At 37.8% G+C, this 20,455-nt stretch overlaps 2 protein-coding genes and 1 long non-coding RNA gene across 21 annotated transcripts in view; 2 read left to right on the plus strand and 1 right to left on the minus strand.

Moving 5' to 3' along the window:
• Positions 1-12,791, plus strand: part of LOC105467547 (tandem C2 domains, nuclear) — a 128,725-nt gene extending 115,934 nt beyond the window's left edge. For all 5 annotated transcript variants that reach the window (XR_011625625.1, XR_011625623.1, XR_003014901.2 and 2 more), the window contains exons 13-14: positions 10,680-10,832; positions 12,688-12,791. The gene's annotated coding sequence lies outside the window, so the exon portion shown is untranslated. The remainder of the gene's footprint in view (positions 1-10,679; positions 10,833-12,687) is intronic.
• Positions 1-17,351, minus strand: part of LOC105467548 (uncharacterized) — a 143,227-nt gene extending 125,876 nt beyond the window's left edge. For 7 of the 8 annotated variants that reach the window (XR_011625628.1, XR_011625627.1, XR_011625626.1 and 4 more), the window contains exons 1-2: positions 17,241-17,351; positions 4,963-5,065 (exon numbers count right to left, since the gene is read on the minus strand). This is a non-coding gene — a long non-coding RNA (uncharacterized lncRNA). Of the gene's footprint in view, positions 1-4,962; positions 5,066-16,235; positions 16,363-17,240 lie in introns of those variants that run through there. The other variant, XR_011625629.1, reaches the window with a different exon arrangement.
• The window catches only part of LOC105467667 (cation channel sperm associated auxiliary subunit beta), a 191,387-nt gene that overhangs the window by 19,911 nt on the left and 151,021 nt on the right, over positions 1-20,455 (plus strand). For 2 of the 8 annotated variants that reach the window (XM_071099701.1, XM_071099707.1), the window contains exons 1-2: positions 16,495-16,620; positions 19,995-20,073. In XM_071099701.1, coding sequence (XP_070955802.1) covers positions 16,567-16,620; positions 19,995-20,073 — 133 coding nt within the window. In that variant the 5' untranslated portion in view covers positions 16,495-16,566. Of the gene's footprint in view, positions 1-12,713; positions 12,844-15,916; positions 16,002-16,491; positions 16,621-17,401; positions 17,558-19,994; positions 20,074-20,455 lie in introns of those variants that run through there. The other 6 variants (XM_071099702.1, XM_071099704.1, XM_071099708.1 and 3 more) reach the window with 6 other exon arrangements.

Genomic DNA, 20,455 nt, shown 5'->3' on the forward strand with positions numbered 1-20,455 from the left:
AAGTCTTTGCTATCGCAAATAATGCTGCAGTGAACATATGCATGCATGTATCTTTATAATAGAATGATTTATATTCCTTTGGGTATATGCCCAGTAATGGGATTGCTGGATCAAATGGTATTGCTGGTTCTAGATCCTTGAGGAATCACTAGACTGTCCTCCACAATGTCTGAACTAATTTACATCCCCACCAACAGTGTAAGAGTGCTCGTATTTCTCTATGGTCTTGCCAGCATCTGTTGTTTCGTGACTTTTTAATGATCGCTATTCTGACTGGCCTGAGATGGTATCTCATTGTGGGTTTGATCTGCATTTCTCTAATGATCAGTGATGTTTAGCTTTTTTTCATATGTTTGTTGACTGCATAAATGTCTTCTTTTGAAAAGTGTCTGTTCGTATCCTTTGCCCACTTTTTGATGGAGTTTTTTCCTTGTAAATTCGTTTAAGTTTCTTGTAAATTCTGGGTATTAGACCTTTGTCAGATGGGTAGATTGCAAATATTTTCTCCCATTCTGTAGGTTGCCTATTTGCTCTGATGCTAGTTCTTTTGCTGTGCAGAAGCTCTTTAGTTTTATTAGACCCTATTTGTCAATTTTGGCTTTTGTCGCAATTGCTTTTGGTGATTTAATCATAAAATCTTTGCTCTTGTCTATGTCCTGAATGGTATTGTCTAGGTTTTCTTCTAGGGTTTTTATGGTTTTGGGTTTTACATTTAATTCTTTAATCCATCTTGAGTTAATTTTTGTATAAGGTGTGAGGAAGGGGTCCAGTTTCAGCTATTTTAAAAAGAAGGAAATCCTATCATTTGTGACAATATGGATGAACCAGGAGGACATTACAGTAAGTGAAATAAGCCAGGTACAGAAAACAAATACTGCATGATCTCACTTACGTGTGGAATCTAAATTAGTAGAGACAGAGAATGGTGGTTACCACAGGCTGAGGCTTAGGGGATTGGCAATTTGTTAGTCAAAGGACGCAGAGTTTCAGTTAAACAGACAGTAGGAATAAGTTCAAAGATCTGTGACACATCATCATGACAGTAGTTAATAACAATATGGAATTGTTTATACTTGAAAATTGCTAAGAGAGTACATTTTAAGTGTTCTCACCACAAAAACATAAGTATGTATGTCATGAACCATAGATATATACAAGTTTGTCAATTTAAAAACTAAAATACAGATTTAGATAATAAAAAAGGAAATTGTACCAATATTTGCAGACCCCAGGAATCAACTGAAAGGCCAACTAGTAGAATTATTCAGTAAGGTCACTGAGACAAAAAGCACAGAAATAGAAACCTCAGAGAGTGAAAGAACAACAGTTAAAAGAAGTGATAGAGGAAATGATCTCATTCTATAGATTTAAAAAAGATAAAAATAAAGGAATAGACAGCACGAAACATTTGAATGTCTCAAAACGAAGCAAACAGAATCTATATGAAGAAACTTATAAAACACCATGGAGAAAACAGAAAAGAAAACTTAAAGAAATGTAAAGGCATTGCCACATTTGAATAGAAAAATGCAACATCATCATGATATGAATTCTCCTTAAGTTAACCTAACTGACCCCAACAGGCTACTTTTATTTTTGTTTTTGTTTGGAACTGGACAAGCTGATGCAAAAACAAACAAACAAACTTGTTCTACAATAAAATGAGATACTGGCACATGAATGGATCAACAGTTCAAAGAAATAGACTAGGAAACTCAGAAAAAGCTCCAAATATATGCTGCAATTAAATGAAGGTTTTATTTTAAGGCAGTGAAGAAAAATGGGTTATTCAGTAAATGATGTTGGGACAACTAAGTAGACATCTGAAAAAAAAAAGTTGGACCTCTACTTCACAGATTATACCAAAATGACTTCCAGATGAATCAAAGATACCACATGAAGAAAATAAAACCATAAATTACCAGAAGATAGAAGAGAAAATCCATTTATTTAACTACAAGAAAAAATATCACATCACTATTTTAAAAATCAAAAGACAAAGGACACATGGAGGATTTTTTTTTTTTTTGGTAATTCAGCTTACAGAAAATGGGCTAATTTTCTTAACATATAAAAACGTTTACAAATCAATAAGAAAAAGATCAACAACCTACAAAAAATGGGCAAAACCTATGAACAAACAGTTCAGAAGAAAGGAAGTATATAATATGAGAAATACAAAGTTAATGATGATATAATGTTTTGAAGATCTCATAGCATTTGGTGAGGGTGTGGGGAAACACACTCTTGCATACTGACTCCACGGCAGCAGTGTGGAACAATTTGATATTATCAACATTTTAAAAGCATATTTATTTTAACCCAGCAATTTTATTCTTAGAAATCTATTTTATAGCTATATTATACACATGAAATTTTAGAGGGAAGAATATTTTTTGTAATAGCAAAAGATTGAAAATCTGAAATGTCTTATCAATAGATGGCTGGTTGTATAAATTACAGAACATCCACACAATGAAATAACAGGCAGCTAATATAAGAACGGGGCAACTATAACAAAAATCTCCAACATGTATTGTTAGGCTCAAAATAAAGAAAATAATAGGGTGTATAGAAAGCTACAATTTAAGTAAAGGAAAGTGAAAGTGTATATATGTGTGTACATCCACACACACATACACACACACGCTCATACACAATGTGAGGTAAGTAGCAGTATTATCCCCCCAGATAAGGAAACTTGGAGTTAAAGAGGCTAAGTAACCTTTTCAATGTAACACCATTAATAAAGACCACAGGAATAAGAATCCAAGAAATCTAACTGCAGAATCCCTACTCTTTACTAATCTATATAGTCCAGTGGGGAGGAAAGTGTGTATCTTTTTAAAGCTGTTTTCTTTTATTTGGAGATATACACGTAGGAACAAACAAAGTAGGACAGAAAAACTAATGATGAAAGCAATAGTTTCAAGCTCCGATCAGCTCTTGCCTTAGTATCACTTTGCAGAGGTATCCTCTTTTACCCATTTCTATGTCCCAATGATTATAAAATATGCTAATTCCTCTATTTCTTGACTTGCCAACACATGCTTTGTTATTAAATTTAGTTTAAATGTTGAAAATCAGTAAATGGTGTTTACATTATTATGGCTGTGTCAGAGTTCAACCAGAGAAGCAGAACCATATATATATGTATGTATATATGTGTGTGTATATATATGTATATATGTATATGTGGTTCTGCTTCTCTGGTTGAACTCTGACACAGCCATAATAATGTAAATGCTATTTATTACATATGGTATTGTGTTATATAAGTGTGCAAAGTATATAATATCAATATATTAAATATACACACATATTTACATATATGTACGTACATTCCAGTTTATTTGTTTATTATAATCAATTAGCTTATGCAATTGTGAGGACTAACTAAGCAAGCCTGAAGTCTGCAGGGCAGGCAGTCAGAAAGGATAGATCACACTTGGGCTGGAACCCATGAGCACAAACTGAAGCTTGGTGTCTCTGAACTGAGGGAAAACCTAGGCCCTCTTTTAAAAGCCTTCCATTTGACTAAGCTAGGCTCATCTACAATCTGATCCTTTACTTTTAAAAATTAATTTAAAGCCAACTGATGAGGGTGATTGCACCTGCTAAATCCCTTCACAGCAGACCTGGATTAGTGTTTGAATAATAACTGGGAGAAGGTATGTAATTTATACAAAATAGCTGCTCCCTCCCTTTTTGTCCTCCAATTTGCAAGAAAATATCCCTTGTAGTTCGGCCTAACTAGAAACATACTAGGAAGGAAATTCTGGAGAATGTAATTCAGCCTAGCCAAGTTGACACATCACAAAGCCACCCTTTGTCAAGTTGGCACCCGTATATATCTGCTTATATCATACTTAATGTCCAAATAAAGACAATAACAAAGTCATAATTCTGCCTAAGATGATACAACTATCTATGCACAACTGTAACAGGCTGTTTCCAAAGAAGAGGATACAAAATCCCTGGGTGATGTCGAGTCTTCTTCTTTGATATTTTGTAACGTAAATACTGAGATATGAAATTAGTCATTAGTATCACATGCTAGATCATAAGGGAATAAGAGAGGGAAAACCACAAAAATATTTGGTTACTATATACACAAACATAATCATGAAAATAAGGAGGAAATACTCATAACTATTACCATCCTCTACAACTGGCCATGTGGTCATTGCTGATATTTATAACTACCTTCTTCTACTATCCATTCCATATTTCCTTTGTCCTCAGCAAGCACCTCAGCTAGTTGTAGGTGTTTTGTATAATGGTATGGCCTATACCTTCATTCTTGAAGCATCTGGGTTATTAGTAGTCCTGCCTGGATTGGGTTGTTGTAGTTTTACATTGACTTTAATCAGAAGACTAAAGAATTCCCTGGGGGATTCTCCTGTATTCCATATATACTCCTGTCTACCCCATTGTGTAGTACCAACCAAGTTACCCACTGGTAGTCAGAATCAATCACTTGGCCAGGCACAGTGGCTCATGCCTGTAATCCCAGCACTTTGGGAGGCCAAGGTGGGAGGATCATGAGGTCAGGAGATCGAGACCACCCTGGCCAACATGGTGAAACCCCGTCTCCACTAAAAAACACAAAAATTAGCCAGGCGTGGTGGCGGGCACCTGTAGTCCCAGCTACTTGGGAGGCTGAGGCAGGAGAATGGGGTGAACCCGGAAGGTGGAGCTTGCAGTGAGCCGAGATCGCGCCACTGCACTCCAGCCTGGGCAGCAGAGCTAGACTCCATCTCAAAAAAAAAAAATAATAATAATCACTCTAGCCAGTACAGTAACCTCTTTCCTTCTTTGTTGATTCAAAGATGTATGAGAGACTGAAGTGGCCAGTCTCAACTTGGAGTTCCAAAAAGTGTTACAATCTATATTAGTTCTCTATTACTGCATAAGTTATCACACACAGTGATTTAAAACAGTGCAAATTTTTTATCTCACAGTTTCATAGGTCCAGACACAAGCTTAGCTGGTTCTCTGTTCAGAGTCTCACAGGGCTGCAGTCAAGGTGTTGGCTGGGCTGATTTTTCATGTGAAGGCTCAACTAGGGAAGAATTTGTTTATAAGTTCAGATTGTTAGCAGATTTTACTTCCTTGAGTCTGTATAACTGAGTCCTAGATTTTTACTAACTGGAGGCCACCCTTAGCTCCTAGAAACTGCCTGCAATTCCCTGCCCTCTTCACAGGCAGCTCACAACATGGCTGTTTGCATCTTCAAAACCAGCAGGAGGCTCCCTGCAGTCTGATAAGACTTCTTATGTAATGAAATGTAATTACAGAGTGACATCCCTCACCTCTGTCATGTAATATAACCTAATTAAATGAGTGACATCTCATAATCTTCACCATATTCTATTGGTTAGAAGCAAGTCACGGGTCCCAAGCACACTCAAGGGGTGGGGATTATACAAGGACATGAATCATGGTGGGTCACCTTGGGTTATGTTTGCCACAATGACTGTGTAAATACTGTTCATTTCCTCCTCTAGAGGAGGAAATGTAATCCCGGCACACTATCTGGCCTGGATTTGATCTTCTTCCTTCCTGGGGGTCCAATGGAGGACCAGTGGAGGTCCTAGAGGTTCAATGGAGGAATTATATTTCCTCCTTCCTAGAGGTCCAATGTTATGACCTTTAGGCCATCAAAAAGAGAATGTTCCCAGCATCAAAATCAAATGAATCTCTTTTTAATTATCCTCTGTCTTAGTCTGTTTGTGCTGCTTTAACAAAATACATGAGACTGAGTAATTTATACAAAGCGGAAATTTATTTCTCATAGTTCTGGAGACTGGGTAGTTCTAGGTCAAGTCTCCCACTGGTTTGGTGCCTGGTGAGGGCTGCTTTCTGCTTCCAAGATGGCCCCATGTTGTTGCATCCTCCAGAGGGGAAGAATGCTGTGTCCTCCCATGCAGAAGGCAGAAGGGCAAGGGAGCAGAACACTGCATGAAGCCTCCTTTATAAGGGTCTTAATCCCATTCTGAGGCAAAGCCTTCATGGTCTAATGACCTCATAAAGGCACTACCTCTTAACATTATCACAATGGCCATTAAGTTTCAACACCTGAATTTTGGAAGTGACACACTCAAACCATAGCCCTCTCCATCAATTGTTTAAATTCATGACACATTTAGAATTTCTGTTCCTTGGTTTTGAACACACATATTTATTCTCACTGCTGAACTACACACTAAATGGACTTTTGAAGTGGCATAAACACATAAGGACAGAAAGAACTGGAGAATTGATAGTAGGAACAAAATTTAGACAGCTAGAAAGCAAATGGATAAATGATAACTAAATTAGCAGATGCAGGAAAGCCAGAATCATAAACTGGTTTTGGAAAGGATTAAAAGCAACGTGATTTGTACTCAAGAGCCCCCTAAAGGGCTCAGGACTTCGCAGCACTAAGTAGATTTTGAAGTGGAGATGAAAGTGGGGTCAAAAGTAGAATTGTTTGAATACTCATGTAAGAAGTATTTAAATTATCACCCCAGTACTCAACAGTCTACCAGCTGCCCTTTCCCCTTTCAGGGAGAAATTGGAAGTTTCTTTTTGGGAGAGGCTAAAACAGAGGGTCTCTGGCCTGGTAGATATCAAGCACATTTGAGAACGTGGGTGCCATATTGCAAACAGGAGAACAAGATGAAATACTGCATATTGACATCTCAGAAAGCTAGTAGCCAGGACTGTACTCTTGGGAAGGAGATGGAAGACCCAGGGAATTTGAGAAGCCAAAGAGAAAAGGCCTACTTGAGATTCTTCCCCGGTAAAACAACTTCTCCAGAATGTGCTACAGTGAAATTCACAGTTGATAGGCCTCTCTTGGATCCAGTGCCTCAAATAAGCTTCTTATAACTTGCTTTTAAATCTGAATAGAAAACCAAGGATCATGAGAGATATTTAAGAAGTCTCAAAATTGAAAGATGGAAACCAGAAAAATAAAAAGCAAAAATGACTTACAGAATCAAACTATGCAAGGAGAGTAAAACAAAAACAAAAACTCTACCATTAAGTCTCAGAAAAGAATGTTATTACATACATGAAATAAAAAGAGTCTATAAAAAGGCACATTCTGAAAATAAAAGACTTATTAGAAAATAAAGACAAAAGAATATTGTGTCCTTATACTCTTTTATTAACATCTCTCCTTTCTCTGTCCATGCTGCTACCTGTTGCGGGAAGTCGGACCCTGAACGGAGAAACCAGCGGAAGCCATGGCAGAAGAACATAAATTGTGAAGATTTCATGGGCATTTATTAGTTCCCCAAATTAATACTTTTATAATTTCTTACGCCTGTCTTTACTGCAATCTCTGAACATAAATTGTGAAGATTTCATGGACGTTTATCACTTCCCCAATCAATACCCTTGCAATTTCCTATGCCTGTCTTTAATCTCTTAATCCCATCATCTTCGTAAACTGAGGAGAATGTATGTCACCTCAGGACCCTGTGATGATTGCGTTAACTGCCCAAATTGTTTGTAGAGCATGTGTGTTTGAACAATATGAAATCTGGGCACCTTGAAAAAAGAACAAGATGACAGCAATGTTCAGGGAACAAGGTAGATAACTTTAAACTCTGAATGCCTGTGAGCCGGGCAGAACAGAGCCATATTTCTCTTCTTTCAAAAGAAAATAGGAGAAATATCACTGAATTCTTTTTCTCGGCAATGAACATCCCTGAGAAAGAGAATGCATCCCTGAGCGGAGGCCTCTAAAATGGCCGCTTTGGGGATGGCTGTCTTTTATGGTCATAGACAAAGGATGAAATAAGCCCCAGTCTCCCATAGCGCTCCCAGGCTTATTAGACCTAATAAATTTTGGTCAGACCGGTTGTCTGCTCTCAAACCCTGTCTCCTGATAAGATGTTATCAATGACAATGCGTGCCCGAAACTTCATTAGCAATTTTAATTTTGCCCCATCCTGTGGTCCTGTGATCTCGCTCTGCCTCCATTTGCTTTGTGATATTTTATTACTTTGTGAAGCATGTGATCTCTGTGACCCACACCCTATTCACACACTCCCTCCCCTTTTGAAAATCGTTAATAAAAACTTGCTGGTTTTACAGCTCAGGGAACATCACGGAACCTGCTGACATGTTATGTCTCCCCCGGACACCCAGCTTTTGTACTTTTGTACTCTTTCTCTTTTGTATTCTTTCCCTTTATTTCTCAGACCAGCCAACACTTAGGGAAAGTAGAAAAGGACCCACGTTGAATATCGGGGGTGGGTTTCCCTGATAGCCACCACCACTTACAAGCCTCTGGTAACTATCAACCTACTGTGTCCTTTTATGAGTTTGACTTTTTTAGATCCCACATATAAGTGAGATCATGAGGTATTTGTCTTTCTGTGCCTGACTTATTTCACTTAGCACACTGTCCTTTGGATTCATCAATGTTGTTGCAAATTACAGAAGCTTCTTCTTTTCTTTTCCTTTGAGACAAAGCCTTGCTCTGTCTCCATGCTGGAGTGCAGTGGTGCGATTATAGCTCACCACAACCTCTGCTAATTCCTAATTTTTATATTTTAGCAGCGATGGTGTTTCATCATGTTAGCCAGGCTGGTCTTGAACTCCTGACCTGTAGTGATATGCCTACCTCAGCCTCCCAAAGTCCTCAGTTTACAGGCATGAGCCACCACACCCTGCCAGAATTTTCTTCTTTTTAAAGCTCAATAGTATATACACCACATTTTCTTTATCAATTCATCCATTGATGAACACTTAGGTTGTTTCCATATCTTGGTTATTGTGAATAGTGCTGCAGTGAACATGGGCATGCAGATATCTCTTCTACGTACTGATTTCATTTTGTTTGGAGAGAGATGTGTGTGTGTGTGTGTGTGTGTGTGTGTGTGTGTGTATCCTAAAGCAGAATTGTTGGATTATATGGTAATTCTATTTTTAGTTTTTAAAGGAATCTTAATACCATTTTCTAAAATGTATGCATACTGATACAAAATGTATGTACCTGTACTAATTTACATTCCCACCAACAATAGCCATTCTAATAGGTGTGAAGCGATATTTCCTTGCAGGTTTAATTTGCATTTCTCTGATGATTAGTGATATCGAGCATTTAAAAATATACTTGTTGGCCATTTTGTATGTCTTCTTTTGAAAAATGTCTATTCAGGCCCTTTCCCCTTTAAAAAGAAATTTCTTTTAAACACAGAATATCACTATATTGCCCAGATTGAACTCAGACTCGGGCTCAAGCAATCCTGCCTCAGTCTCCTGAGTAACTGGGACAACAGGTTTGCACCACTGTGCCCAGCACCATTTTAAAATCAGGTTATTTGTTTTCTTGTCATTGAATTGTTTGAGTGCTTTATATATTTTGGATATTAACCCCTTATCAGATGTATGGTTTGCAAATATTATTTTCCTATCTGTAGGTTGTCTCTTCACTCTGTTAATTGGTGTTTTTTTTTGTTTTTGTTTTTTTTCTGCTGTGCAGAAGATTTTTAGTTACAATCCCATATGTCTACTTTTGCTTTTTTGCCTGTGCTTGTGGGGTCATATCCAAGAAATCATTGCCCAGATAAATGTAGGGTTTCCCCCCATGTTTTCTTTTAGTAGTTTTACAGTTTCAGGTCTTATGTTTAATTCTTTAATCATTTTGAGATGATTTTTATATCTGGAATGAGATAAGGGTCTAATTCTATTCTTCTGCATGTGGATAGCCAGTTTCTCAAATAACATTTATTGAAGAAACTGTTCTTTCCCCATTATGTGTTTTTGGCATGTTTGTTGAAAACATGTATTACTGTTACTGTATTGAGAAACATTCCTTCTATACCTAATTTGTTGATAGTTTTTTTATAATGAAGGAATGTTGAATTTTGTAAAAATTATGTGTTTTTGTATCTTCAAGTGTTTCTGTTATTTCTTTTCAATCATACTTTATACTCCATTTTTTTTTCTTTTTCTGTTTATTTTTTCAACAGGAGCTTTTTGTCATCCTGTTCCAATCTAGATTGGTTACTGTCTAGTTTTGCTACCCTCTTGTCTTCCCAGAATTTAACTGTCGTCTGGGTCGTCTCCAATTCTCTCTGGGTTCCCTGTCTTTTGTTTTGCTGGAATTCCTCAGATAACTTCCCAAGAATAATTCATTGGATATAAATTTCTAAGTCCTAGTAGTAGCAATCAGATAATACAGTAAAAGTAGACTCTTAATTTTTAAAAAGGGATTTATTTGAAAGATAATGGGGTGCTTACAGACTCAGAGATTATGGATGAACCCAGTTCAGAAAACACAAAGCAGCTCCAGAGGGGGTATAGCAAAAAGTACTTATTAATCTTGTTTGGAATCTGCCACAAGAATCAACTTTCACTATCATGAGTCTTTTGATCACCATACTCAGGATTCCCACTCCAGGAAAGGGGACCCTACTTGTTCTAGCTTGGATCATACACTTGCCACTTGGCTATGGAAAGGCAGGTACCTTGATTAACAGTCCCACGAGACTACAAAAGGAGAGCAAGTCCCCCAAAATAAAAAACTCACTGTCAAAGACGGGTGGAATGGATGCTGATCAGCCAGAATACAACGTATGGTCATTATACTTTGCATGAGTAAAATGTCTTTATTTTGTTCTCATACTTTCTTTGATTATAGAATTATAGATTGAAATCATTTATTTTTCCTTTAGGACTCTGAAAGCATTGCTCCCATTTTCTTCTGTCATTCAATATTGCAGATAAGGACCCATGCCAGTCTGATTCTGTTCCTTTAGTGGGAACTTCTCTCTGGAAGTTTTTGAGAACCTTTATCCTTGTTCTGAAATTTCATCAGGTGTGACCCGGTATGAACTTTTTCTGTTCTTCATGTTGGCATTCTTTAAATATTTTCAGTCTGTATACTTGTACTTTCTTTAGTTTGGGGAAGATGTTGGATTTTCTTTTCCTGTTGTCTTACTACTTTTTCTCTGATACTTTTATCTTCTTCCTTATTTAATTGTGTTCTCTTGATGGTTTCCATTCTCCTTCATGATCTTTATGATTGTGGTCAAAACTATTTTCTTTTGGGCACCTAGATATTTAATCTTTATCTTATTTAATGAGATTATTTTGTCTTTTTCTTCCATTTCCTGAGTTTGGTCAACTCTCATTCCATATCTTCCTATTTGTTCTATGTCCTATTCTGAGTTATTTTGAACGAATTATTCAACGTGATTTTAAAAATATGAATATTATTGGCCAGGCACGGTGGCTCACGCCTGTAATCCCAGCACTTTGGGAGGCTGAGGCAGGCAGATCACAAGGTCAGGAGATCGAGACCATCCTGGCTAACGTGGTGAAACCCTGTCTCTACTAAAAATACAAAAAAAAAAAAAAGTATATATTAGCCGGGCATGGTGGCGGGCACCTGTAGTCCCAGCTACTCTGGAGGCTGACGCAGGAGAATGGCATGAACCCAGGAGGTGGAGTTTGCAGTAAGCTGAGATCAGGCTACTGCACTCCAGCCTGGGCGACAGAGCAAGACTCCGTCTCAAAAACAAAACAAAACAAAAGAATATTATTATTTTAACGTACTTAATTCAGGTTGAAGTGTTGTGTCAGTTTTCTCTAGCTGGGTCTTGGTCTGTCACTCAGGCTGAAGTACAGTGGGGTGATCATGACTCACTGCAGCTTCAAGCTCCTGGGCTCAAGCTATCTTCCTGTCTCAGCCTCCCAAGCAGCCAGGACTATAGGCGTGCACCATGCCTGGCTAAGTTTTTCGTTTTGTTTTGTTTTGTTTTTTTGAGACGAAGTGTAGTGGTGCGATCTAGGCTCACTGCAACCTCCACCTCCTAAGTTCAAGTGATTCTGCTGCCTCAGCCTACTACGTAGCTGGGACTACGGGTGTGCACCACCACGCCCAGCTAAGTTTTTGTATTTTTAGTAGAGACAGGGTTTCACCGTGTTAGCCAGGATGATCTCGATCTCCTGACCTTGTGATCCACCCACCTCGGCCTCCCAAAGTGCTGGGATTGCAGGCGTGAGCCACCACACCCGGCCGGCTAGGTTTTTCAATTGTTTTGTAGAGATGGACTCTTGCTATGTTGCCGGGACTGATCTTGAACTCAAGAGATCCTCCCACTTGAGTTCAAGTGATCCTCCCACTTGAGCGCTCCCACTTGAGCCCTCCCACTTGAGCCCTCGCACTTGAGGGCTCAAGTGATCCTCCCACCTGGACCTCCCAAAGTGCTGAGATTTGCAGGCATGAACCACTGTGCCCAGCCTCATTTTCTACCCTCTAATAGCTTTGTATGATACTGTCTGTCATTTTGTGTTCATTTTGGAATGCCAATTTTTTTTCTCTCCTATTTTGGAGAAGCCTGAAGGTAAGGAGCAGAATTTGAGTGTGTACGTAGGCTTCTTAATTCAAAGGCATCCTTTTCTGTTGTTACAGTAAAGTTCAATTTTATACATGGAAGTTTTGTGGGTGGAGTAGGTGTGTTTTCCCAGCTTCTGGTTCTCTTTTTTTTCTGTAAGACCTTTAGTTTTTATTGCTTGCTTGCTTTTTTCTTCACCATAAAACATCCAAACATTTCTCCCCCTTCCAAAACATCTACCTGTCCTTTAGAATGAGGCTTTCCTGAACTGCACAAAGATTTTCAAGGCAGTGTTCTAGTCCACCAGTTCTCAACCCCATTCTCAGTATATTTTCTCTTTTAGGCAGAACTTCATTAGAGAAGATTTAATCTGGATTCCACCACTGCTCCACTGCTGCTGTCCTCTGTTCTTTTCCACACAACCTCTACCCAACTTCACTTTGGTGCGGACTCCGGAGTTGGTCCCTCTGGTTTCATATGCTTCTTTTCCTACTTATATGTAAGTTAAAGTTGTTAGTAATCTCCACCTCCCAGTTGTGCTATGAGTTGTTTTATTAATTAATTCTCCCCTTATTATAGGACTTTTAAAAGAATATATGGAGAAATTAAGTTTTAAGTGGCCACCATCTATCTTACATAAGGCTTGCTTGCTTGCTTTCTCTCTCTCTCTCTCTCTCTCTCTCTCTCTCTCTCTCGTCTTTTTGAGACAGATCTTGTTCTGTCGCCTAAGCTGGAGTGCAATGGCACGATCTCGGCTCGCTGTAACCTCTGCCTACTGGGTTCAAGTGATTCTCCTGCCCTTAGCCTAACAAGTAGCTGGGACTACAGCGTGTGCCACCACGCCCAGCTAATTTTTGTATTTTTAGTACAGAAGGGTTTCACCATGTTGGCCAGGCTGGTCTCGAACTCCTGGCCTCAAGTTACCTGCCTGCCTCGGCTTCCCAAAGTGCTGGGATTACAAGTGTGAGCCTGTACCCGGCCAGGTTTTTAATATTTATTAAAGAAAGAAAGAAAGAAAAAAAGACTGGCCAAACTCCCAAAACTATGGCTTCTAACTACAATTTTCCAGTAAAAGGAATCAGAATTATATAGAGAAATGACTGAGTCCATGTCTAGGGCAGGAAATGTAGAAGGTGAACGTAGAGTATCTTGTCTTTTAAGGAAAGAAGGAAACTGTCAAAAATGACTAGGGTCATGTCAAAAAGACTCAGAAGTGAACTTCGGAAGGACCATACCTGTTAAAATTAGACACCTTGAGCATCAATAAGGATAATAACAATAATGATAGAAATACATTAAATATGTTTAAATGGAAACCTGTGAGTTCATAATGATACCAAAAATGAACTTTATTGGTTGCCTCTATGAGGATGCTAGGGAATCAATTCATTATTTTCAAAATGGTAAATGAAGGAAAAGAATGAAGCATTTGTCTCTTCTTAGGAATTGTACCTCTGAGTAACCAAATAGTTGATGAATGAAAAGTTATCTTTGTAAAAGTATTCCTGCTAATAAGTGAAGAAGGAATGATAATACATCACCACTCTGCAGCCTCTAATGAATTTAATAGATTTAGGCAATAAATGATGGCTGCTACATCACAAAAAGAAAGCTAACCACACTTTAGATGCCTCCTGATGGAAGTACCCAACACGACCCATGAAGTGTTCTTGACAAAAAAATTAAACCTGCATCTGATCGAACCTCTAAATCTACTTAACAATTTACAAAACAATATGATAAACTTATGATGTAAAAAGAGACCATAATGATGCACTCAGCAAAATCCAAACTGTGGGAAACACATTACAACTAACTTCTTCTTTAATGAGTTTCAAGGAAAAAGCGAGAGGAAAAAAAAGTGATGGGGTGAAGGGAGAGGTGAAAAGAAAATTACTTGTAGATTTTAACACCTCAGAGATACATCAACCAGTGGCAAAGTTTGAACCTTATTGGATCGTGATTCATACAACTATAAAAAATTTTATGAATGAGGTAACTGAGGAAATATAAACAGTCACTGGGTAGATATCTGGGACTTACTATTATTTTTAGGTGTGAAATAGTATTGTGGTTTTCTTTTCTTTAAAAAAAGTCATTTTCTCTTATAAATACATGGTGAAATATATACAGTTGTCTAGGATATCTTCAAAATAATCCTGCAGACTGGGTGTGGTGGCTCGTTCCTATAATCCCAGTGCTTTGAGAGGTCAAGGCAGATGGATCACTTGAGGCCAGGAGTTTGAGACCAGCCTGACTAACATGGAGAACTCCATCTTTACTAAAAATTAGCTGGATGTGGTGGCACACACCTGTAATCCCAGTTACTCGGGAGGCAGAGGCAAGAAAATCTCTTGAATTTAGGCGGCGGATGGTTTCAGTGAGCCGGGATCAGACCACTGCATTCCAGCCTGGGTGACAGAGCAAGACTGCCTCAAAAAACAACAAAATAATACTGGAGGAGGACGTGAGTGAAAGAGAGTATAGATGAAACAAAACCAAAGGTAGGCAATTATACAAAATAGAAGAGAATAGTATTCTATTTTGTATTGTACTATAATACATATATTATAATTTATAATTCTACTTTTCCCCTAATGTTTGGCACATCCTATAATAAAAAGGTCTTAAAAACTGGGGGTGATGTTAATCTTGGATGACTGAAACATCCTCATTATCTTAGTCTTTGAACTTTTTGAGTCTTTAAAATTTCTCACATAAAAAGGATAAGAAGGCGGGGCTCGGTGGCTCATGCCTATAATCCCAGCATTTTGGGAGGCCGAAGCATTCAGATCACCTGAGGTCAGGAGTTCACGACCAGCCTGGCCAACATGGAGAAACCCTGTCTCTACTAAAAATACAAAAATTAGCCAGGTGTGGTGGTGCACGCCTGTAGTCCCAGCTACTCAGGAGACTGAGGCATGAGAATCACTTGCACCTGGGAGGCGGAGGTTGGGGTGAGCTGAGATTGCGACACTGCACTCCAGCCTGGATGACAGAGACAAGACTTCATCTCAAATAAATAAATAAATAAATAAATAAATAAAGATGAGAAAAATGTATAAATAAAATTGTTAAATGACAAATTGAGTTAAATATTTACGTTAAATACTGCAAGGGGTTATTTTACCATTTCACAAGTAAAACACTAAATTACCAGTAGAAAATGGTTAACAACATGCCCGGATAATTTATAGAAGAAAAAATGTCAAACAAGCATATTTTTAAGTGTTCAGTTGCACCAATATTGAAAAAAGTAAAACAAGATTTTTTAATGTATCAAATTATTTCAGATTATATCTAATTTTCACTGCTGGATTTCTGGAAAGCAATTTGTTAATATACGTCCAAGAGTCTTAAACATGTTCATATCCTAAGGAACTACTTTTAAATGTAGGAAAATAATTTTGTTTAGGATTATTCATTACCACATTTTTCAAAAAGGAAAACACTTGAAATAGCACAATATTTTATGTTTAAGTAAATTAAGTACCATTATTTTTAGATCTACAACTGGGAAGACTTAAATAAAACACTTGAGTTACATGAGAAAATGGTCAGAATAACAATGACTGAAAGAAGGACGTATAAATGCAGAGAAACAGATTCGAGAAACGTCAAGATGTCCAGTAGTTATATCTGGTTGTTGATGTATGGGTAATTAATTTCTCTGTATTTGTTTTTATTTTTCACATGTAATAAGCACTGTTATAGCCAGCAAAAAATTACAAAAAGAGTCAAAGTCATCCTTTCAATCAGCCCATTCCCTTGCCCCCTCTCCTCCTGACTAAACAGAAGCCTAGTGCATAATTTGTTTTTCAGGGAGAAGAATCCCTTTCATTCCACTGTTACAGATAAATCACCTACTGTGGGAGTAGTCATGGTACTCACATCAAAGTATAATTCATCAGTGACTGATTGAAAGCAGATCCTTTACTCTTTCATAAGTGAGGAAACATCACGTGGGGGCAAATGAGGAAAAGAAAACTAAGGGGTTGCTGGGAGAAAATAAGGCAAATGTCAACTGCTTCATCATTCTTTTTAGAGCCTTCAATGTGTACCCTCAGTATTGCTCAGACTTTTTTTTAATGTGTAGCAATGTTGCTATGGTAACTGAAAGCTACAACTTCTTCCATTAAAGCTTTATCACCTTCCCTAGTGGGAAACGGAAAGAGAGCTCCGAGTTTCTGGGAACTGAGTCTTTATAAGGAGAGATATTTTGATGTGTTTTGTGCACTATTTCAGGTTCTTCTTCAGGTCAAGGTCACCAGAAAGGGTGAGAGAGATATATTTCTGATGTGGGCTCTTCCAGGAATAGATTAAACCCAGACACCAGAAATATTTCATGATATGAGGGTAAAGCAGGTTTTACATGGCCATGTGAAGGGACTTCTGAAGGACAACCCGAGTATAAAACAGGTTTTATTGTCATCATTATCAAAAAGTTATGTGTCAGCCCCTGTGACCATTCATGACTAGTCAGGGTGCTGAGTAAGACAGAAAGGTTCAACCTCAGCTCACTCGGTACTTAGTCAAAGGCAGCCTTAGTGAGCACATACAACCACATTAAGGACAGTCACACAACACGAATACGGAGGACAAATTGGCATGCCATTCAGTCTCACTGTCTCTGTGCATCCACAGCTCATTCCTAACTTTGTGTATTTGCTTGTGTTGTTTACCTGTCAATAAGGCCTTCTCTATTTTTTTTAAGTCCCACTCTTCCTTCAAGACCCAGTTATGAAGCTTCTCCTCTTTGACAGATTGCCTCCTTTTAAACCTCATTGTATGCAGTTAGCATGAGCTTTTAGCATTTATGTTTTTCCCCAGGCATTCAATGATCATATGATAATTGAAGTATTTTATAGATAACAATATGTAGGTTTCTGATCCTACCTAGATGAATGTTATATTAAAGATGGTAGGTTTGCAGAAACTCCACCTCCCGTCAGTTTTTAAAGAGAGTGTCCTGTGGTGCTCTGAAAGAGGCAGTTAGTTGGAAATTCCAACTGCCTGTCCTTTAGATTTTCTAAGCATGCTTCTGTACTTGGTAGCTGCTGATTGGCTGTTACCAAAGGTGACTAGAGTGCTAAGCCAGTCAACAGGGAAAACTCGGCTCCTGACTTTGGGTCTTTCTACTCAGTCTATATGGAAGAAAACTTAGACAAAATATAAAAAAGAAAAACATAACTAGTTGGGCATCTCCTAAAGAGGTAATTACGTAAAAAATATTAAAATAAGGACTCTGCTAGAGTATGAATTTATAGTGTGATCACTATTCCATAGTTATGGAGTAACTACAAATGAACCAACTGGGGGAGGAGATAGGTGCCTTCAATGGGGCAATTCCCAATGTTTATTTGGTGCCAGAGAAGAGAAAATACCCAGATACATGACTTGTATCCAATAATTGTGTAAAACTTATAATAATTACAAAGGAATGATAACTGGGGGTAATTTAACTGCTAAGTAGGTCAGTAGGGAAGTGTGATGAGGATAATGAAGTTGCTGCAGTGTATAGAGATATGGAATTCAGAGGTAATCCTTGTCAAGTGCTTATTCTGTATAGAATAACTGTTAGATGTTTTCCGGTATTTTTCATTTAATTCTCACAACACTGTGAAGTGCCTGTCATCCCAATTTTACTGAATAGAATATGAACTCCAAGAAGTTAAATAGCTTGCTAAAAATCAAATATTTCGATGGACAGAGTTCATCTTAGGCTAAAGTCTATGTCTTTAATCATGAGCTGAAAGTTGAAAGAAGATAGTATCAAATAAGGAAACGTTGTAATATTGAAGGGAAAATAAGAAGGATGAGACTGGAACTGTGCCCCAAAGAGTTAAAGAAACCAGTAGGTAGCAGAAATTCTTGAGCTTGCAGGATGGCAGATAGCAAAGCTTGCAGAATAAGCTTGCTGACATTAAAACCAGAATTTCCACCACATACTTCATACTAACTCTCTCGAATTTGCACAGGTGACCCATGAAGAGGCATAAAGATTCTAATAATGGTGTTATGTCATTTAATTTGAACGTTTAGCAAAGTGATATAAGATTTTTCTGGTAAAGGCACTATTTTCAGAGTTTAACTGTGATAATGTCTCCACGTAATGTTAAATTCATTCTTACACCAAAAATATGCTTGAGCATTGCACCATGCTGATAGAATTTTAATCTACTATTTGTTTCCTCTTACCTTGTGAAAACAAGTTGTTTTCTAAGATGATTTTTAAAAATTCACTAAAAACCTTCAGTTCTCCCCTGTTAATGTAATAAGAATGAATTCAAAAATCAAACTGTTTGAGCTTTCTACTGTCAATTAAATGTATTTAATAAGCAAGTCAGTTTTGATGAAGGAAAAACACCAGTTACATTTAATTTACCCAGCAATTGTCAGGAACAGCACAAAGATCTGAGATTCTATTCCACTTAGAGTTGGCAAGTTAGTCTGTTCCTGTTTTCTTGGATGCTGGCAAAAGACACAAGACTCCTAGGTCAGAGTAAAAGGACTTTATTACTAACAGCAAAAGCAGTAGTCAGAGTGTCCACACGTTGCTCACTCTAGTACCCTCTCTCCCCCAAGTTCCTTAAGAGGTGAAATTCATCATGGATGCCGTGTTAGTTTGCTAGGGCTGCCGTAACAAAGGGCCATACACTGGGTGGCTTAAACAACAGAAATTTATTTTTCACAGTTCTGGAAACTAGAAATCTGAGATCAAGGTGTTGGTAGGGTTAATTCCTTCTGAGGGCCATGAGGAAGGATCTGTTCATGCCTCTCTCCTGAGTTTATATGTGGCTGTCTTCTTCCTGTGTCTTCACTTCATCTTCCCTCTGAATGTCTTCCCTCTGTGTCTTCACTTCACCCTCCCTATGTCCAAATTTCCTCTTCTCTGAGGATACCAGTCCTATTAGATGAGGGCCCACCCGAATGACTTTATTTTCACTTCATCACCTCTTTAAAAATCCTGTATCTAAATATGATTGCCTTCTGAGGTATGGATGGTTAGGACTTCAACTTCAGAATTTTCGGGGTAGAAAATTGAGTCCATAACAGATGCTTATACACATAGTGGAGTGCATTACAGGAGAGGTACAGTGAGATTAGGCTATTCACCATGGAAACAAGCCTGCTGTTGTCCGAGATGCCTTACCTCATCCCTCAAGACTGATGGCTGCAAACACAAGCCTGAGATGAACAGCATCCAGGGCTTTGCATTCTTGGCACACTCAACGAGAACTCAACTCAGGACCATGTGAATTGTCTTCCCCAAAAGCAATGTCCTCAAAATATTAGATTAAGTTACAGCTGTATCATCCTTAGAGTCTTCATCAATTCAGGCTCTGTTTTACATAGCTGTGTAATTGATCTCACCTCTCCAAAAGTTACCTACGCTGAAGGAAAACCTGAGCCACATCTCTTTTTCTAGTTTGTAATAATTATACTTATAAATTTACCTTTAATACCAAGTAGGGAGTAAATTTAGAGCTTAGTCAACTGTTGTGTTGTCTGCTTTTGTCACATAGTGTGAAATATTAAGAATATTAAGTTGAGATTATTTCTTTACTACTTTGTAGTTGTTTATAGCAAAAGGAATTCAAAAGTATGTTCAGAGTAATTGAAGAAAATAATTCTTATTTATTCCAACAGATGGAATTGCCACTTATATACGTTTCAGTTTTGCTTTTGAACATATTTGAATTTTCATCAGGAATAGTATATAATAAAGGTAAGTTTCAGACTGTCTTACTCTCTATTTCCTTCTCAAGAGTTCTTATTTGTGTCCCTTCCTTATTTACAGTAAAAAAAAAATTTCTTTTAGTATTTCTTCTTTATCTTATCTTCCAGCTGTTCTCCAATATTGTCAATTATACTCTGGTCTAAAGGCTTCTAATATTATTGTGAACCTATTGTTATCAAGTTGTGTACATGGAGACTTCTCTGGTTACAGTATTTTATCACTTTAAAGTCACAGAATATTTAAAGTTTAATTTTATACTTGAAAAGCTTTATTTGAACAGACATTTTAAAATTCTTTCCTCCATGAATGGTTGCATTGTATGAATGCAAACTGAATTATAAGGCTAGTGGATTGAGGTTGAAAAGAGTTT

The sequence above is a fragment of the Macaca nemestrina genome, chromosome 7 (genome assembly GCF_043159975.1).
Source record: "Macaca nemestrina isolate mMacNem1 chromosome 7, mMacNem.hap1, whole genome shotgun sequence".
Lineage (NCBI taxonomy): Eukaryota > Metazoa > Chordata > Mammalia > Primates > Cercopithecidae > Macaca > Macaca nemestrina.